Below are 20,359 nucleotides of genomic sequence, written 5' to 3'. Positions count from 1 at the left end.
TAACACGTCAGAGAACGATTATATTAATTCTTACAAACTTTCCTGGAAATCTCTGACATCGCGTTTCACGCAGTTTACAACTTGTCACGCGATCTTTGTGCGAGCGAAAAGTGATTCGGGGCTGCCAAATACATTTTAGAAGAGGAAAATTCCGTCTTTCAACGCGGACTACTTTTTAGTCTATGTTTGGCACGAAATTCACGGAATTTCTTTAGATTTAATACATTCCCACGTTTTCTGAAGACATTAAGGGCAGTCCGATCGTGTTACCGTCGCCCACAGACCTCATCTATTGATCCCATTTATTATACACACTCAAAGTTTATAGTTTGACCCTTGGCAGCAGCGTTATCGCAATAAATATTTTGTTTGTTATCTCCGAGAGAAGCGGTAAAAATTGATAATACTTTTCCTCCACATACAGTCGCGAAAAAGTAAAAAGTTTTAATGGGTACGTTATAATTTTATACCATATAGGTAATTCTTTTAATTAGCAGCGATTGTGGCAAAATGTGTGCTCAATGTAATAGAATTGGCTCTATTGTTCCGTGAACGTTTCTCATTTTGCGCAGCGAACTTCTGCTTCCCGTGTTGCTTCGCTTTATTTACAGATTGTTTAAAATCGCTCCGCTGCACGTACCGTTGATTTGTCATATTATTCGTTTCACCATGTTGTTTTCCGCTTGTATTATTGCCTTTATTTTAGCGTGAAAATAACACGTATATCCTACTAATGGTTTACCTCTATCTGTATCACGTCGTACGACGTTCATTATCAAAGTGATTTCGCGGATGGGACCGATGTTTTAACTTTCAACTACGAGGGTGAATCGCGCGTATCACAGATCATTAATGAGCATGTCGTTTGTCGAATTTATGTCGGCGCGTAACCCGTATACGACACCAAGACATCTGTTTTCAGACTTGATTATACCTTACAATTAAACGTCCTCGTAACCGGAGACTCCCTTTCGTGGTACATCAGACGCACGCGTTAATTATGGAAACGTGTTAAATACGTTATCGTAACCTAGATTCCACAATTTTCCAACACGTGGTGTTTTCTGAATACATTTTATGGAAAGTTGTAATTGTGCTTGTAACGTACATTTCTGTACGTAACAAATGCAGTTGAGAGACTAACTGAAATTGGGAATTATGCATTTTTGTTGATTATAATTAGCAATTATTAACGCTTTATATCGACAGGATCAAGAATGAATAATACTTTTGACGTTAATTTTATCGGTATTGAAACGTCCCGTTTAAACGTGTTGAAGGAAACTGTATCTCCATTTAAAAAATTTTATATTCGCTCGAGTATCATAAGTCTATATATGATTATAAATATCGCATACTGCACTAGTCTCTATAGTGCTTTACATAAAACTGAAATGAATGGGGCTTTATTTTACAAAGTGATATTATTTTTTGCATCTAAATAAATATTTTGAGAAAAACGTTTTATATTCCGCGCGAGTTACTTCTCATATATAAAACGACTAACTCTCATAGTAACTGAAAATATACTACAAATATCAAATAGGATTTTAAAAACAGGTCAAAGACGAAGGGATTTATATGCATTATTGTGTAATTCGATCCGACGTTTAAAACAATTGCTAGAGAAGTGTAAAGCAACTGTTTCTTTTATTTAAAATGACTTTAATGATTTCTTATATGTGCCATGTAAAATATAGCACTTCAATTTTAACGTCATTCTTTATAACAGAATATTCAGATAAATGTTTTCCTCACTAATATCAGGGGATGTTAAATATTTGCGGGACCTGTACATAGTTCGTGCATTCTAAGATTAAGTTTACAAAACTAGGCGTAGCTACGTGAATCTCGATCTGTGAAATGAATTTCTGGTTGATACATCACGAATTCGCAGAACGTAGGCGACCGTGGATGAGAGAAGTAAGTTATGCGGAAATATTAATTTTCAATATTTATGCTGCCTGAACGCGCCGCGAATACTCAACTTTCTAAATTCACTCGGCCCGACCTGTGTGTTCCGCTTCTGCATGTCGCGTATTATTGATTGCGTAATAAAGATATTTTGATTAACTTGAAGAGCAGAGCTTGCGAGATCAAAGTGCCAGTGGCACCTTTACAGATAGACACACGGGATGGATTAATTTTTTAATCCCCTTTAATCTTTTCATCGCGACCTATTTCTAAGAAATTTTATTCGCGCGGAGCGAATTATATGCGCTTACAGGTTTATTTAGCGAGACAAAAGCAGTGAAACCGAAATGGTTTCGATGAATAAAATTCTCCGCACGACTGATGTAAAAGAGATCCCATTCTCCTCGATTACTGCTCTTTTGTCACCGCTAATAAATGAGATGCTCAGCGCAACAATGGCCGGTGTTAGTGGAGACTTATTCCGAGACAAAGATTAACATCATTTTTGAGTAATTTTATCTCTGATCCTTTAGTTTACCTTTTTTTTTTATTCAGAGGGAAAGTGATTTCTGCGACGTTGCTCGCACATAAAATTTTTATCTCGATATAAAGTTTTGTGCCACAAATTCGAAACTGTGCTACTTTCTTGTTTTTATGTATTGCGCCACTGTTGTGGCGAACAGCTTGAGTGTAAAGATTTTTCGCGTGTATATGACATGAAAATTTAAGCTCATTGAAATTACATCATCAGTTTCAACAATTGCTGTCGCATCGAGACGCGAGCTCATTGAGGTCACACGGGGAAATTCAGTGAGTTTCGACTTGTGACATAAAATTATCGTCCGCGATCAAAGTAGTCGTCGATCAAAGTAGCTGTCGCGGCAAGTCGTCATGATTTTGTTTGTCGGACAATACGTTCGGTCGCGCGGCTTTTATCCTTTGAAGAGGCCTGGGCGGGTCTCTTGTCGATTTAAATGGCGTTCTACAACCTCGGAGAAGCCCTGTATGACACGCACGACCGATTTTTCATTCGTCTTTACACCGCTCAGTGCGTTCGAGCGGATTTCTTCTTCAATTGTGTGTCCGCAAACATGACACATTCCAAGAATTTCCGCAAGACCTTCGTAAACCGCGAATATTACTTCTCCATCCGCTGCGTCTTGCTGCAAGTTGTAATTCTATTAGGTAAAATGATACTTGCGCCTAAAACAATTTTAAAGAATTCATAAATAGAAAATAGAGAAACATCAATATTGCATCAATTAAGAGAATCAAGCGATATCTTTACTTCCTGTTGTTCGGTCGTAATTTTGTTTTCTCGTTATTAAAGCAGGGTAGACGCATGCAACGGACGTGAAATGTCTTTTTCTCTTATAACAGGATTCTTCCCAAATAAATCTCGGAATAGGGATGATGGGAAAGATTGATGGAAAGGAACTGGCACGATAATGGCTCCTCTTTAATCGAGTCGTCTATATCTATAATGTCTGAAGTCCGCTTTATAAATCTCATCGCGCGTGTCTGGAATATCTGCTCTGACATCTAACTTTCTTTCGTCGAGAAGCCGCTTCTATTAATAATAAAAACCGTTTCAGCGAGGGGGATTCCTAATTTTTTTCGACGTCGGCCGAAAAATGCTAAACTACATTAGGGTAGCTTTTAGTCTGAAAGCACGCGAAGATCGGCGTTGACGCGATAGTTGCGCAAAATGTCGAAGTAGAAAGTTAACTAGCGGTGCTACCGTTACTTTTCGCTATCTGTCAACTATGAAATGAATCACGTTCTTCCGGTGATGTCTCACGACGCCGTCCAAGAGATAGGACATTCCTCCGCCGCGTGCCTGCAATGCCATCGCTTCCTCCGGTAAATACACTTGATGGCGGTGGCAAACGCCATATGTGCTTCTCGTAGGAGGAGGCAATTTCGTTACTCCGGCATACGAGTCCAGCAACAGAAATATCGTGCCGAATAAGTAAAAATAAAATGCGAACTGCAAAAAAGATCAATACCATTTTATTGCTATATCGCACTTTATTGCTGTATCGTACTTTGTGACCGGTGAAACAGATAAATCAGATCGTCGATTTTCAGAGAAGATAGGAAGGCAAAAAGGGGTAACAGACACGCAGCGCGAATATCATAAAAATATAACGGAAATATCGAACTCCAGAAAAACTATCAAACCACGTGCAAAATAACGTTTTGATACGGATATCGCTCCCGAGATGACCGAACCTTCCGTACGACGCTTCTGAAACGATATTTTCAATTGTTTGCGTATGCTTTATTAGATCTGTCGTTTTTTCCCTAACGTTTAATATTAATGGCGGAATTCCATATTTTACGATTTAACGAAAGACTGAATTCAGCGCAGAAATATTGCTATATACGCGTAGGTTCGAATTATGTTTCATCCTCCTATATATTTTTCTCGCGACATTAAATCATAAAAGAATATGCAGGCTCTTTTATGTGCAGTGTTGTTGAAACTTTATTCAATATTAATAATTGCCTGAATATATATCGCACAGTTTGATATTAAGTTTTTAAATAAATGTTGCGCGATTTAATGTACCCAACGGTTAGCCTCCGCGAAAAGTCAAATGTCATATAAAAAAGGAAGCAAAAATGTTCCGGCTCTTGAAAAAGCCATTTACGGAGAATCTTCTCGGCAAGTCGGTTTTATACTTGCCACACATTTTCAGCCTTTTATTTATATGCAAATAATGCATCTGCATTGCATCCCTTATGTATATGAGTAAACTCTAACGATCGATAAATCGCAATGCGTATTCTAATCTGCGAGTCGGCAGAACGCCGTATGTATTGGAAATGTGATGATATGCAGAATGTATTCGCACGAAATATTTACGGCCGCCGGTGAACATTATCGTTGATTTCGATATAGATCTCCGAATAAGTGCAGCGCGCGATATGAAATCTCAATTTCCAGAGTTTATAAGTTTGCAATTTATTGGCACGCTTGCACGCGCATACGAGATTACATTACCGATTACATTACCAATAGAGATTACATTACCAACAAGACGCGCGTATCATCGATCTACTTTACTTAATTTAGACCGACGTACCATTAACTACTATCAGTGATAACTTGTCGCGATTGGATCCATAATCTTCCCGATGTAACATAGGTTCACGCGTATCACGATGGATGAATGCGGGCAAAAACGGGAATCGTTAGGCACATTGCGATTATAATACCTCTTTGTCAAGCGTTTCTCGCCGTTCTTTCACTTCTTTCCGCACAATTAGTGCTTACCACGCTAACGAAAGTGTCGAATTAACGTTTCTTCATTTTTGTCCTTATTCATGCCATACGCATAGAAACGCACTAAATATAGCGGGACTAAAGAAGATTTCGCGCCTGTAAGGAGAAAGCGGGATCGATCAAACAGGTCATTTTCAATTGGTCATTTCGCAAATCGTTGAGGCCTTACCCAGCGTAAAGATCGTGGCCCCTTTAATTGCGCGATCGCTGTCGGCAATACGCATCTTATGATCGTTGCAAGAGGCTGCGCTACAGCGAAGACGGTCAGTTCTTTCATGCGGACGAGAAACTTTACGGGAGTCAAATTTATCATGTCACCGCGTCGACCGAGGATTACTCGCGCAACATTTCAGCACGCGCGGAAAACCGTAGTACATTTTTCACGAATGTTGCAAACGCGGATTACATTTTGCACGAGAAAAATTTATCATGCTGCCTAAACACCGTAACTATCTGAAATTTGTCACATGTGCAACGAAACAAAAAGCAGCGGACTCCCGTTAAAATTATGTCTGTTCCTTTTAACGTCACATTTTCCGAATAAAATTGCTAAGATAGGGAGAGAGGATGAAAATTATAAAAAGAATAGAAGTTGTATACATTAAAACAAATTCGTTTTAATTTAATTTAAATATGTTTTACCTGTTTTACCTTGTTTCAAAAAGTTAGTTTTATACATAATGTTACTTCACGAAGATGTGAGAATATGTTGCCTCATGTAATGGTAACGAAACTCCGAGAAACTTCTGTGCGTAGCGTTTTTCGGGTTTATTAAATTTTAATAACGACATTCTGTTCCTTCTGGGAAATTAACTAGACCGAAAAACTATGAAGCTGTAAAGCAAGAGTGACGCAAAATATGAAGCTCTTTCTAAAGGAAATAAGATGGTACGCGATGCGTCAGAAAATACCCTTGTATTTTATTCGCGGCATTCCACGACCTGTAGCTTCTACATTTGTGGAATTTGCATAGTGAGGTTTTGCATATTATCTTGGAGTATCTAATGCGGTACTAAGCATTCGCAGAATTGCAAGCGGTAAACATTACTGCTGCCGTAATTGCGCAGCCATTATTTACGGCATGTGAGAGTAACTGCAAAATATCTGTTTCGTTACGTTGCATTAAATATCGCTATTGAACGATGAGAGAACCCAGAGAATATGCATGTCTAAAAGACATCTTTAAGACGTCTAATAGACGTTTAACAGACGTCTTAAAGATGTCTTTTAGACATGCATGTTCTCTGGGAAGTTAAAAAACAGTTAATACAAGACGTTTCAAGAATGAAGAAATAACATAATCTTGTAGAATAATTCAACTCTTCTTATTACTAATCTGAAAAATGGTTTACAAAACAGCATTTTGATAAAAATTTTTAATTATTTTAGAATCTCTTTATTCGCTGGTTATGGAAAAATAAGTTTTCATGAAAGAAATGGCGGATTTTGTTCGATATGCTTTACTTAGAATTTATTTTGCTGAATTTCCACGCTTGCAACTTTACTCGCGCATTTTTGCTATCGAAATATGCAGATGAGAAAGATTTTCTCAAATTGGTCTGTAGTATAAATAGGATTTTCTTGAAACCGACTTGGGGAAATCGTCTTTTGCAACATTGCATCCAAATTTATATGGCAATCCAATTTGGAGAAGAGCATCCAGCTTGAGTACCCGATGAATATACAATATAAATCTGCTTTGAGTTTTATACTAAAATATGTAAATTTTAAATAAATTTAAACATATAAATAATTATATCAGCAGCGTTTTGTGTCCTTTTCTCTATTATTTCTTTGACATTTCCGAATTTTACAGTAAAAAATCTCCAAATTTCTTAATCCATGTAAAATAATTTGCAAGTTGCGGGTATAATTTAAGTTTGCATTTAGCGAAATTCGCGTAATAGATCAGCAAAAGTTTTACAAGCATTTACGAGCATTTACGAACATATAAACTTGTTTGTAACTCTCCTGGAACTTTCAGCCAGATTCGGGATAAATCTTCATCGAACGTTTACGAGACGTTAGCATGTTTCTTAGTTCTACTATCTATCTATAATTACGGCGCTTCTGAAATTTCACTAATTCGATGTTTTCTTTGCGAGAATCCGTAAGATGCTTGCTTATATTTCAGTAGTAGATATTGCAAATGTTATCACGACGGATAACAGTCCTCTTCTAGAATACAAATCGTGTGGTTGATATGAAAAAGAAACTCATTTCACAACAGTGATCGATAACATTGTATCTATATATAATTTGACATTTTTATCATTGTAGTTTCATACGTTGTTTGATAGCTCAATAAGAATTAAATCTTGTTGCTCCACGTTCGAGAAATAAGTTCGGGCTTAAGCATTACTTAAACATAGTTTAATTTTTGAATTTTTCTTCCGACAACACTTTTCAAATTAAATTTAAAGAATTTTTATAAATTTTCTGAATTTTTATTTAAATGAAGATATGGAATATTTAATAGTACGCGGGACAATGTCAGTTCACAACGCATGCGTCCTTTGTGAGAGAAAGAGAGATAAGAGGTTCTTCTTATACATTTCTTGTAAACTTTTGTAATTTAATTTGAAAGTTCTTCGATAAATATTCTTATGCTATATAACTTAATTACTTATTTTATACGAAACAAAAATAACCTCGCCGCATAAGTTACTTTTACTTTATACCGCAAGAAAGTTCTTGATATTCCAGTGCTGCAAATGTGTATTTTCAATCTCTTTTTACGAAATTAATGGGACAACTCACCTTTTTCTATTAGCTGTGGAAATACTGGCAAAAGTGACATTATCAGAACTTTATTTTTGCACAACTTTAAGATTTGTTACACGGGGAATATTTGAAATGGAACTAATAACAAATTAAACTAAACTCTAGAGAGATTATATATGCCATGAAATTCTCGCTAAAGGAAAATCGATTCAATATTGGTTGAAGTATATACGAGTACGAGGAACGAGACGCCACGTGTACACTTCATTTATAATTAACGCGTTAGTGATTTGTTACTGGAAAGCGGAACCAAAGACTTCTCTACGGTCTATGTAGTCGTGATTAATGGTGTAAAATATAGCTAACAGTTCTAATAAATCTGTTCATTGGAGGTTTCACTGAATGCAGGAAACCGATCGATCCAACCCTCTTGGATTCAAAGCAGAAATTAATCAGTGTAACTTTGTACGGTAACAGAAATGCACGGTATGTTTTATAACAAAAGGTAAAATTACTACCTTTTGCGACGCGCCGTTAACAGATTTTTTAAGGAAAGAATCTAGATTTTTCGTAGTTTTTATTCCAGGAGACTCTTGGAAACTTTAATCCTAGGAGAGGGACTTTTGACATTTCGATCGACTCATATACTTATCGAATTATTTAGAACTTATTTCATTTGTTTAGTACAAGTACTACACGTATGAATTTATTGAAATCTAATCTAATAAAAATCCAAGTATGCTCGAGAGTGGTCTTAGGAATTTTATTCAACAGAAGAACTCCTGTCTGTCTTTATTAAGAATTTCTGAATATGAATGGCGAACTTTTTTTTGAACACGAATACAATGAATGTACATATTATACTGGCTTTTCATAAGTTTCTTGATACAGCAAAAAGACATCGTTTATGACTTGTTCACGCGACTTTAAAGTTACGGACGTGTAATAAATAATTACACGACACTGAATATTCTTCTCGTCCTTATTGGCATCGAGAGGCGAGGAAGCAAAGGAGGATGTGCATTATGCACATAACACGTATCTCATTTAAATCGAAATAAATGCATGGCCTTTGTCACTCGATTGTAGAGCAGTGAAATTATTGTTAATGGTTGGCTACTAACTTGGGTAATTAAATAAAGCGAAGGATCATAAATTGGAGGAAATAGAAAAAGTTTGATATAAAGGAATATCATTTTGTTTGTGTAGAAAGATATTAATTGCTACAAATGACGTTTTATTTTTGCAAAAAGATGAATGTATGTTACACGCCGAGAATCAACTGTTTGACCAAGCTGATAATATTACTGCTGAAATGAGTTGGAGCTTGACAATGATTTTTATTAAAAACTCATCTGAATCATTATTGCTGCAAATTTATCTTTATAAAAGCATAGCTTACCGACATGAATATATATCATGATTTGTATGGAGATAATCAGCATCTGGACGAAAATTATTATTTTTGTGTTGACAACCCAAACCGCGTTTGTCTAAAATTGAATAAATTCACGAACGTATAAAATAAACATCAGGCATAATATGTGTAAAACTTTATTCTGGAATAAATAGTATAAAACGAATTTTGGCGCGCTATTATAATCGATAAAAAAATAATTCTGGCTATCTATTCTATTTACAATATAGTAAAGCCGTTTCGCGCTTTATAATCGATAATTCAGACTGTCTAGTTTTATATGCGACAATGCGCATTGTATCTGTAGCTAAATAAAGGCGAATGAAAATAGATCACAGACTGCTTTTAGCTACGGAAACAGTATCTTCTGATCTTTTCGTGGACGTTGTACTTTCGTTGCTAGGCTGCTGGTGAGCGAGGAGATGCCCTCGTTCAAAGAGAAACGTCGAGGATGAATCTTCCTTTTGTAACGAGTAAGCATTTTGAGGAAAATTGCTTGCATTTCCATTATTTTTGTTGCTATCCTTGATACTTTCTTGTCGACTCGGCGTAAAACAAAATATCTCTTTGACTTGACTAATCGTATGCCTAAAGAAAAAAAAACCGTAAAATTGTTGTAATGTATACTGTGTCTGTGATTAAAAAGATTGAGTCTTTAACAAATACGTTTTACTATAGAATATAATTATGTAACATTAAATCGATATATTTATTATATAATTTATCTATGATTCTTAGAGCTGTAAAGCTGCCATGAAAAATTTCGAACTTTCGTACCTAACAGAGCATACAATACGTCGATCGTGGGGCTCGTTCATGGAATCGCATCTGCGTGAATGAGATTCCTTAGCCATTAAAATTTTGCTCGCCGGTCGTCTCGTTCTGCAGCATATCGTTTGTTTGAATGCCTGGCGGTATTTGATGCTCATCAAATTGTAGAGTATCGGATTGACGGTGGTGCTGAAGTAATACAGACAGCCACTCAGGATGTAGAGCCATTCATTTAAGTCCGGGTAATAATCGGAATCCTGTGCGTAGATGTAGAGCAGACGCTGGGCGTGAAACGGCGCCCAGCAAAGGAAAAACATGATAACGACGGCGCCTGAAATCAATCGCGTAGAGAATTTAGAAACTGAATCACCAAGATTTTTTAATTTCAAGAATGAAAAGAGAGAAAAGTACGCGATTGAGAGAGCAAGTTATTACCCAATAAGCATCACTGCGCGATTGCAATTATATTTGCGACAAGAATCACAGCGTAATTATAATTAGATTTGCTAATTTTTCGATTATCGCTACGAAAAATTATTAGAGGGCGAATTATGATTGTGATTACTTAGCATCCTGACGACGGATTTTCTGGATTGAACCTGTCGATGATCGCCGTGAACGTAGGAGCCTTGTATTGGCCCAAGTGTTTCTTTGGTACTCCGTTTGATCTTCAATCCCATCCTTGTGTATACCACAAGGATCACGAGCATCGGCACCAGAAAGAATACGATGCAGCTGAGCTCGTAAAGGGGGAATTTCGGCATGTCGGGCAGAAGCATCGCGCAAATCGCTGAATCCGCCGAATAATTTCCCGATCCTGAAAAGTGTACTTAACGTTTCAGCAGTAGGCCAAGCCAATTATGTAACTATTTTAATTAAATTTTGAATATTTCGGACTTGTTGCGTGCAGGAGAAAATTCTGAAGAAGAAAATTTAACGATCGACGGCCGATGCAATGACAGACTCTTAATAAAAAGTTAACATTACAAAATCTTGGGATCACAAAACAGTGTGTACTTAAAAGACTAAGAGATTGGAATAAATTAATTGTCGGATAATAATTTTCTTTAAGACAGTCGCAAAGAAATTAATGTGTCGGCTTAACCTGGCGGATATTCGACGAAATTGACCTTGGTATAAATCGCGAACGGTATGGCCGAGACCATTGCAATCGACCAAACTGCAAGGATAAACCGTGTCGGTCTTTTCAGACCGCTGATCGAATAGATGCGCAACGGATGACAGATGGCCAAATACCTTTCCATGGAGAAAGCCACGATCGTGAGGACCGACACGTAGGACGACCTGTGAAAAGTGATGCCCGGATTTAGGAGATCGTGTCAGATATCTTCGCGAGATATAAGGACCAGACGAGATGATATTTCTTACATTTCTGACACATACGCCCGAATTTTGCATAGCCCCGTACCCAGGGCCCATGGATATTGCTGCCAGAACACGCTTAGCTCATTGGGGAGACCTAAAATATAATTAATTAGCGTTTAATAGATCGATTAAAAAGTTATTCCAACAACGTTATACAGATGTTTCGTTAGATTTTTGGCAAAGCAAAATTGATTCGAAAATGGCCTAAGATCCCGTAGACCGTAAAATAGTCTAGAACGTCCTGAGTACCTTTAAATATGCATTGAAAATAATTAAACCTATGCGAGCATGCGTGCATTTAATTATTATAAAAATATTTTCCATAATAGGTTAGAGAATTGTATAGATTGCCGCTACTTTTAGTTGTACAGTTAGTGTTTCTCTCTTGTGAAATTTGACAACATTCCACTCGGCTTTTTACTTTAATCTCTCCACATTTTCAATCTACTTTAATGCACGTCGGTATTAAAGTTTCGTACTACATGCTTTGGAGTATAACGCTTGCATAGACCCCCTCCCCCTGCTCTTCGCGTGGGCGTAAATTAATTTTCCGAAAAGCAGATTTACGACTGACTTAAGCCCGGCTGGTAATTAGTGCGAAGGCATCACACCGCATCGCATCATGACAATATTAACGAGGTTGCGCGCCTTCCATGTGCAAATTAAAACAACTTTCACGCATTACCTACGCCGCGGAAGCGAACTGAACATTCGCCGGGTTTGTCGTCGCTGTGAATTGAATGAATTCAATAAACTCCATTCAAATGTGTTTGTATTTTAATTAATAATCATGAATAATAAATAATGAACATGACGGTACCTTTCAACGCAAAATATCTTTATTCTGCTATCTGTCCGTTAATAGAAAGCCCGTCTTTTCTACTCCTTTTGTACCAACTTTTCACTTTCTTTTATGTATTTTTTCTCTCTTTCTGTCTCTTTACTTTGATTTTAACTGTTTTACAATGTAAATTTTAATTCTATTTAAATTTTAATGAATATCTTAGCTCGCTCAAATAAATACAATTTACATATATGTGCAGTGTGCAAGGAAATGGAAATCAGAACAGAGTAAGGAAGGTGAAGAAGACAAGGAAGTGTGCGGTGAAAAATTCTATTCTCATAAATTATTGTAGTATCTCCACTGCAACTGCACTTTAATTTGCATTAATTTTCTTAAGAGAGGAATTTTTATTAGAACGAAAATCGAAACAAAAGCGTCGAGAATAACGTAACATCTTACAGAGTTTAATTACATTAGAATTTAATTGAAAAATAAAATACTGCATTATTTTTATTAATAACGATAAAAATGCACATTTTTCACCGTATTTTTCGTCGCTATATGCCAGATTTTGTACTTTCCAATCATTTTCCGAAGCATAAAAGCTGTCCGGTAGTCGTCCGACATGTAGTCGTTCACGTTCGTCCTTTTCTAAAGCTTCACAATAGGCACTGAAACCCTCGTAAGTTCCCACTACCGGAAGTTCACGTGAATTTATCGTGAACGATATAGCTTCCTCGAACAGAAACCCTTCGGTCGTCCCTATTGTGCCTATAAACGTTTTCTACAAGCAACGCTCATGTTATACAACAACATTCGTCACCTGACAAAGTCTTTTATTGCGTTGCAAAACCGCTGTTTTACTCGTCAGTTCTATGAACACGCGCACGCGATTATTTCAGTTTCTTTCTTCCCCCCCCCCCCTATTTCTCACTCACTCATTCACTTATACACACACATGCACGCACATATTCTCTCTCTCTCTCTCTCTCTCGTGCCAGAACCGACAACTGATTTATAATTAAATTCTACGTGAGTGGCGGCATCCCTCTTGATATTCGATCGGTATGTTTGAGTAGTTTGCACGTCTGTTGCAAACATTTCACGATATTTTTCCTGCAGAGAATTTCTCTTTTAACTTTAGCAAAAAACATGCCGGATTTAATTCATTCACGAGGCCAAGAATCATATTTATCTGTTTATTTTAATATTAGAAATTTGGATTTTCATTAAATCCTTATTTAGCACGCCGTCCAGATATTTGAATGCTATTCAAATTACTTCATACGTTATGCGATACGGGCACGTTGACTTCCGTCGCATTTGCGCATGTTAAAAGAGCGTGGCAGCTGAAAAATAGCGAGGAGAATGGCCCGTCTCTTCGGAGCTTTCACGTAGAATTGTTATCACGTCCAAGTTTTCAGCCTCGCGAATTCTTCGCAATGACGTAAATACGAGCGTCGTTGTTGCCATCAGCAAACAGACCACCGTGCAGATAACAATTGCGATTGTGCACATAAAACGGAGATTAATTTCAAGCTTTTATCTATGTGCGTCAATGCTAGGAAGACAAGAGAATATCTCACGTCAAGTTGCTGTGTGAGTGTATATCGCGATAATACAGATAACATACAATAATTGATTTTATTTATCCCGGTGAAAGATCACCTGCGTCGCGCTTTGAAACGCTCGCATCGTCAAGCGTTACTAATGATTAACGATGATTAAATTAATCAAAGCTGCAAATTGCTTAAATATGAAATATATATTGGCGACTAAATACATCGACAGTATCGACGAAAATGATTTTAATTGCGTCTTTGAGCGTTCTCAGTTACAAACGTGCGGTATTTCACCAATAGCTGCAACAAAGGGGATACTTGTATTTATACAATAATTCATTTCTATTGTAAATGTGCCGAAAATGTGCGAATAATGCCGAGGCGTTACAGTTTCGCAATACTCTTTAGCGGTTCGTTATCGCTCGTTGAAATTACGCGGAAGCAAAACTGTTAGGAAAAAAGCGCAAAGACATACACGAGATACGCCGGAGGTTCTCGGTTTAATTTGTCACCATGCTAAAGGGATTGGTTCCATTCTGTCGCTCCATCGGCTTTAAATCCGAACCAATTTGTCCCTTCGACGGAATTTGACCTCATTCATTATTGAGGCCTCTTTGCACCTTACCCGGCGCGTTCGGGAATAGCCCGGCGAAATTTATATATATTTTGTAGACAGGTTCTCGACCAAATCGACACCGCAATGTATCTATTATTCTGCATTATCCAAACGAGAACGGTTTTAGTTAAACCAGCTATCGCTATCAATCGCTTTACCAATTATCAAAATCGCATTATCAGCGAGCGGAGTGCCATCGACGGTTAACGAGCCGTTGATTTACCAGCCAGAAGCGATTCGGTCATCGACGTTGCTTTGTATCGATTCCCGATTGAATGCGATAAGGGGGACGAACTTTCCGCTCGCGGATATGTAATTCGCGAAATAAAATTCTACGCGTTGCGCGCGAGATAAAGAACATGCACGAATACATAAACCAAGAACGTGGAATCGCGTAAAACGCAACATAGCACGTACCGTCCTATCGAATCTTACATTGATATTATCTTTTCGGAATGATAAAGAGGAAGAAAATTTTAAAGAAGGTCAAGGCAGAGATTTCGCTTGTATACTTAAGGCAAACCATCTAAGGCTCGAATTTTATTTAAATAGTAATAAGTATGTGGTATCACGCATACTCTTGTTTCTTTCGTTTTACATCACAGAGGTATTTTTTTATTAAACCCGTCTGCGAGCGTTTCTCATTTCGCTATCATTAAAATCCAAGTTGTTTAAATATAGATTCCACATCAAGTATTAACTACAAGGAATGTTATATCCGTTAGGTCTGTTATATCCGATGCCCTCTATTTTTCTTTGTCACTAGAATGCTCTTTCACATTTGACAAGAATATTGTAAATTCAGTTTCTTTACTCACGACCTTTCATCTCATTTCAATTCCATGTGAAGAATATTTATTTTGCACAAATTATTAACAGATTTTAATTACCGACAATTATAACTAGAGGTGTGACATTTTTATGTTACTTTTTTGCATTTTCTGCGTTTTGTTTTTCCAGATTTTGCGTTATTTTGATGTTATTTTCTTGCATCTTTTGTGTTTTGTTTTTCTGGATTTTGCATTATTTTGATAATGTTTTTGATAATGCCGTGGTCAGAGGTGGGCAGGGCTTCAATAAGACGACTTAGGACCGGTTTCACCAACTTAACTTTAAACTTGGTTCTTTGTCTCTTTCCAACTGTTACTTTAGAAAGAGGCAAAGAACGAATTAAGCTAAGCTTAAAGCTAAACAACGTTGGTGAAACCGGGCCTAATGTTTTGATAGAACAATCTACGGCATTTATTAAGGCTAAACGTATGTTAGAAAATGTAACCTAAAACATAACATATTAAAATAGCATGGAACAAATTACTGAAATTACATACCATTATCAGGCTATAAAAGCAGTAACGTGTCTAAAAAACTAGTCTTAGGCATAAATCTCTTTGGTTTAGGATACAACGTTGACGTCAGAAATGTTTACTAAGAAAAATTGCGATTTTTGACGTTATTTTGGACGCTATTTTGCGTGTTTGAGGATCATTTTGCGTTATTTTGCTTTTTAAAAACATATTAAAACGAAGTTGGGGACTCGTGGCGATCGTGGCGCAGAGGATTATGCGCTGGTCTGGTAATCCGAATATCCAGGTTCAAAACCAAACGAAAACATTGTTAGTTTTCGTTCGATCGCCACATAGCGAAGTGGATATAGAGAGAGGTGTTATAACAGGTTTGGGCACGTTCCTTCAAAAACGCCTTGTAACCCTAAGGGGAATCAATAAAATGTACTTACATTTTTTACATTTACGAAGTTGGGGACTCCAAAGTGTAAAGAAACGACATTAAAAACGTTCCTGGGGTATATTTTGCGTATAAAGATACCATAAAAATGTCACACCTCTAATTATAACCATCAACTCTGACAAGATCGTTCTGAGACATCACTGACACGATTTCTTTTTACATTCTCCCCGGCGAGTAACTGGAAGTCGGAGGAAGCGTAATCGCGCGGAACAATTAATTAAAATTGGAGGGATATTAGCCTACGAGAGAAACGTTCCAAGTACAAAGGTAGCACCGAGAAGTCGCCCTTTGTTCGCTCACCTAATATAAGTAGAGTTAGGTCAGATATGGCCAGACTAAAAAGGTAATAGTTGGTGGCGGTCTGCATGGACGAGTTCCTGATGATGACCGTGCACGTGGCGACATTGCCGAAGACTCCGGTGATGAAGATCACCACGTAGGCGATCGTGAGCGGTATCACCAGCCTGGGTGGCAGGTACTTGGGCCCCAGCACCTTGCTCAGGTACTCGGCCTCGGTCAGGTCGCTCAGGTCCCAGTCCCGCCAGAAATCGGGCGTACCGTTCTCGTCCTGGCTCAACGTCCCCATGCTCGGAGCCCTCGCGAGGATGTCACACGTTGGTTCGGCTCATCGCGACGATACCTTCGCGTATGCACATCCTGACGTATCGCGTCTCGGGATCGCGCACGCAAACAAAGAAACGTCGGGCCTCGATAACCCGTCAGTAAATCTTCTCTCGCTGGCTGTTAGTGGGTCACTCGCTCGCGCACCTTCTTCTCGCACAATCCTTTCGGGATAATGGAAGGAAGCTAATGCGAAGCGGATAAGATAATAGTCGCGCATACGCTCTCAGCGTTTCTAATTGAATCCCTGCATACGCCGAAAGCAATTTCACCCCGAATGCGATGTTCGTACCGGTCCTTCGAGGACAATCTCGCAAATTAAGCGAAGTGCTGATAAAGTGGGTACGTTTATTGCTGTTTGACAAAATAAACGCTCCTCTTTTCCGTTCGCGGTACAAACAACTGTTTCACGCTCCAGTTTCGCTGCCAAGTAGAGTGTCGCGAGAAAATTACAGTCATAATTCAATTGAAATTAGATTATCATTGTAGTAGTGCTCGAAGAGTCGACAGGCAAAAATATATCACGCGTTCGATTGCCGCTTGAATGTTTGCGTAGCGTTTACAGTCCGCGATCGGCCGTCACTGCACAATTGCCGCACATTGCTACGGTTTCCACTGTGTTGTCGTTTCTCTCTTTTATTTTATTTTCACGTACTCGAATTTTCGCGACGGCGAAACCGCAATATAACCGAAACGCTTGCAATATTGCAGTGATCGAGTTCCACTTCCAATCGTTATAAACGAAATTACGAGCTCCGGCTCGTGCTGGAAGACGCGCTGTTTACAATTTAGCGCCCGCGAGACGCCTAGAACAACGTCGACTGTGCACGAAAATGTTTGTAATTTCAAGTAGAACCGTGCCTTCACCGGGTTAAGGTCACCGATCGATTGTTTGGACTCGTTAATCGACACTATCGATCTGATACCACTGAATAATTATGCCGCGCTCAGACTGGACGCGATAATCGACGAGCGACGAGCGATAATCCAATGGGCGTACAAGTTTTATGGGAAAGCGTACTCTTTTCCTATGAAGACCGCACGCCCATTGGATTATCGCTCATCGCTCATCGCGTTCAGTCTGAATGAGCCATTAGACGTCTATCGTGCAGAAGATGTTAGAACGAGCTGTCATACGCGATAGAACGTTGCTGAACACGAACTGAGCGCGATGATCTCGATGATATCGCCACCGACACCTGTCGACTGCTCCCCGTCCGTGTATTTCGCTGATAGCGCGAATCTCCTTCAACGTACCGTCGAATCAGATTAATCGAATCTCTTTCTGAATATCGCGCTATTGTTTTAATATTAATACGATTGTTTCTCGCAGACGCAGTTTCTTTTAGAGAAATTCTATTGTAGAAGATCCGAGACGACGGTGAAATACGTCTTGAGAGCAATTTTCTCCGCAGAAACCGGCGAATTTAAGAAGTTATTTTTTAGCGGAAATTTTCCTTAAAACCACACATCATTTCAGTTCTATTATTACATTACATTTTTAAATCTTCTCGGAGAAGTTAACGAGAAAGTATTTTTAAGAAAAGACATTTTTACGTGCAATTTCACTAGTTTTTAGAAATACTTTTCCTTGTTCGATGGTTGTTTCGAGATTCTTTTGAGATCATTTTAAAGTTTTTGGAAACGATATAAGTATCTTAGATTAGGATTAGGTTTTCGTAAATTTTATCGTTTGACTCGTCGCTACGAAGCACGACAAAATTTTAGATAATATATTTAACAGACAATTTAACTTCACAGTTAAGTTTCTAAAACGCTCGCGGCGGCCTTTCCATTCTGATAATTTTGTATAAGAGATCAGCATTATTAATGTGATTAACGAGATGAACTATATAGCTCTGTATTATAATTTATCTGCAGATCAATTTTTCGATATTGAAAAAGCACATTGTTTAACAAACGCTACACGAAATTTGATAGAAGAGATAATGCGTAATAACATTATAAAGAATATTCATAGTTTGTTAAAAGAGAAACAGAAATTAATTTCATACTTGTCATAAATAATTTTTACAGTGAACCTTTTGTTATGTATAATGTGATAACCTTTACATGATATTCGTAACATGCACCTTTTCTGTAATGCTGAAAATGCGTTAAAAACATCTCGGTCAAACCGCGTAACCATAATTTTCCGAAACATGAAAAAATTACTTTCCAATCTAAATAAAAAAACATTAAAAGAATAATTAAATTATTTTTTTATATACAAAATTTAACTAAATCTACTTTTTAAAAAGCATATTAAAATCAGTATTCATATAGTTAATAGTTACCTTCTTCTAAAATTGAAAATGAAAAATTATGAAAATTTTAAATATAAAAATTCAAAAACTTCGAAATTTAATTTTGATATTGTCCTATGTATATTAAAATAATTAATGTTATAACTCGATTTGTTATTACTCTCGTCAAATCTCTTTTTCCACATTCTAGGAAACAGAATTTTTCGTCTTCCATGCTGCCAGCATTTGTGTAATATTTCTCTTCCCACTTTACGTTTGTTCATGTCAAAAGGATTATTCAGTCGAGTTAAAACCAGTAAATCATCCCTTATCTGCGCAGAAGTGACTTCTTACGTCGAAATAAATCGTTTTTGCTAACGTCGCTAACATCTTTCCAATACAAGTCGTAATACAACTTCTTTGTCAGAAAAGGAACATTCGTCGCATACATCTTACATTCAGCATTGTGATATTTATCCTCTTCTGAATGACAAATAAGAGAAACGTTTTCTCGTGTTATTTCGCGGCGAAATTTCGACATAAGCAATTTTTCAAACAGGAAGAAACAGTGGAATTTTATCGATGTTTCTATCCTGTCGAATCGCATCCTTGAAACTATTCCTAAGTGAATATGGTTTTCATAAAAAAATGTACAGTCTACAAAAATTAACTCGCGAAAATCTGTTATTAATTTTATTTATACATTTAGTCGCTGTTCAATTAAAAGTTCTTCAACATGTCCAACGTTTCCAATTTGTAGGAAATGAAGTCTGAAAATTAAAAAACTTGTTTTCGTAATTAATTAATAAGTGCGAAAGAATTATCCTTTGCAGAGATTTTGAGAACAATTCTTAGTTTCTAAATTGAATTTAACAGAATCCGTCTCCGTTACAGCATCCTTTTATTCACTTGTTTTTGTTGTAAGAGCTGTACAAGTCCTCTAGCGTGATAGGAAAAATTACCGGAATATTAAGTTTTTTGTTATTAGGGAAACTTGAGCATTACCGCGTAAATAGGGAAACGAAGGTTTCGCAAGTTCTCTTCAGCTAAAATGGATGAGTGTGTTATTCCGTCGAAACTTTTGATAGGTATGGCAAAAAGCGTGGTACGGTAACTTTCTGCAATCACGCAAATCGAATTTAGCAAGTTGCAAGTTCACTGGAAAGATGTGAACCGTTGAAAGGACAATATCAATTATGTGCATCCAATACGTGAAACTTGATAAAAAAACTAGGTCAAGCATACGAGTGCATCTTAGATCTTTTAGATTTCCTCTGTGA

The 20,359-nt window shown here is 37.4% G+C and overlaps 1 protein-coding gene across 6 annotated transcripts; it reads right to left on the bottom strand.

Moving 5' to 3' along the window:
* Nucleotides 1-9,468: 9,468 nt before the first annotated feature.
* Nucleotides 9,469-18,035, bottom strand: LOC105568732 (neuropeptides capa receptor-like). Of its 6 annotated transcripts, none has more exons than XM_012024601.1 (7): nt 17,855-18,035; nt 16,513-17,752; nt 11,508-11,598; nt 11,224-11,423; nt 10,684-10,935; nt 10,125-10,449; nt 9,469-9,935 (listed from the first exon to the last, which is right to left on the bottom strand). In XM_012024601.1, exons 2-7 carry the CDS (start codon nt 16,796-16,798, stop codon nt 9,680-9,682), a joined length of 1,410 nt encoding a protein of 469 aa, XP_011879991.1. In that variant the 5' UTR covers nt 16,799-17,752; nt 17,855-18,035; the 3' UTR covers nt 9,469-9,679. The 6 variants fall into 6 exon arrangements, with proteins under 6 accessions (XP_011879991.1, XP_011879993.1, XP_011879994.1 ...); XM_012024603.1 differs by having other exon boundaries at nt 16,513-17,654; XM_012024604.1 differs by having other exon boundaries at nt 16,513-17,639.
* Nucleotides 18,036-20,359: the final 2,324 nt, after the last annotated feature.

Source organism: Vollenhovia emeryi, unplaced genomic scaffold (assembly GCF_000949405.1).
Source record: "Vollenhovia emeryi isolate VEMERY1.0 unplaced genomic scaffold, V.emery_V1.0 DF939127.1, whole genome shotgun sequence".
NCBI classification, from domain to species: domain Eukaryota; kingdom Metazoa; phylum Arthropoda; class Insecta; order Hymenoptera; family Formicidae; genus Vollenhovia; species Vollenhovia emeryi.
The sequence above is the reverse complement of the archived record's forward strand: the minus strand, read 5'-3'. Positions and strand labels throughout refer to the sequence as shown.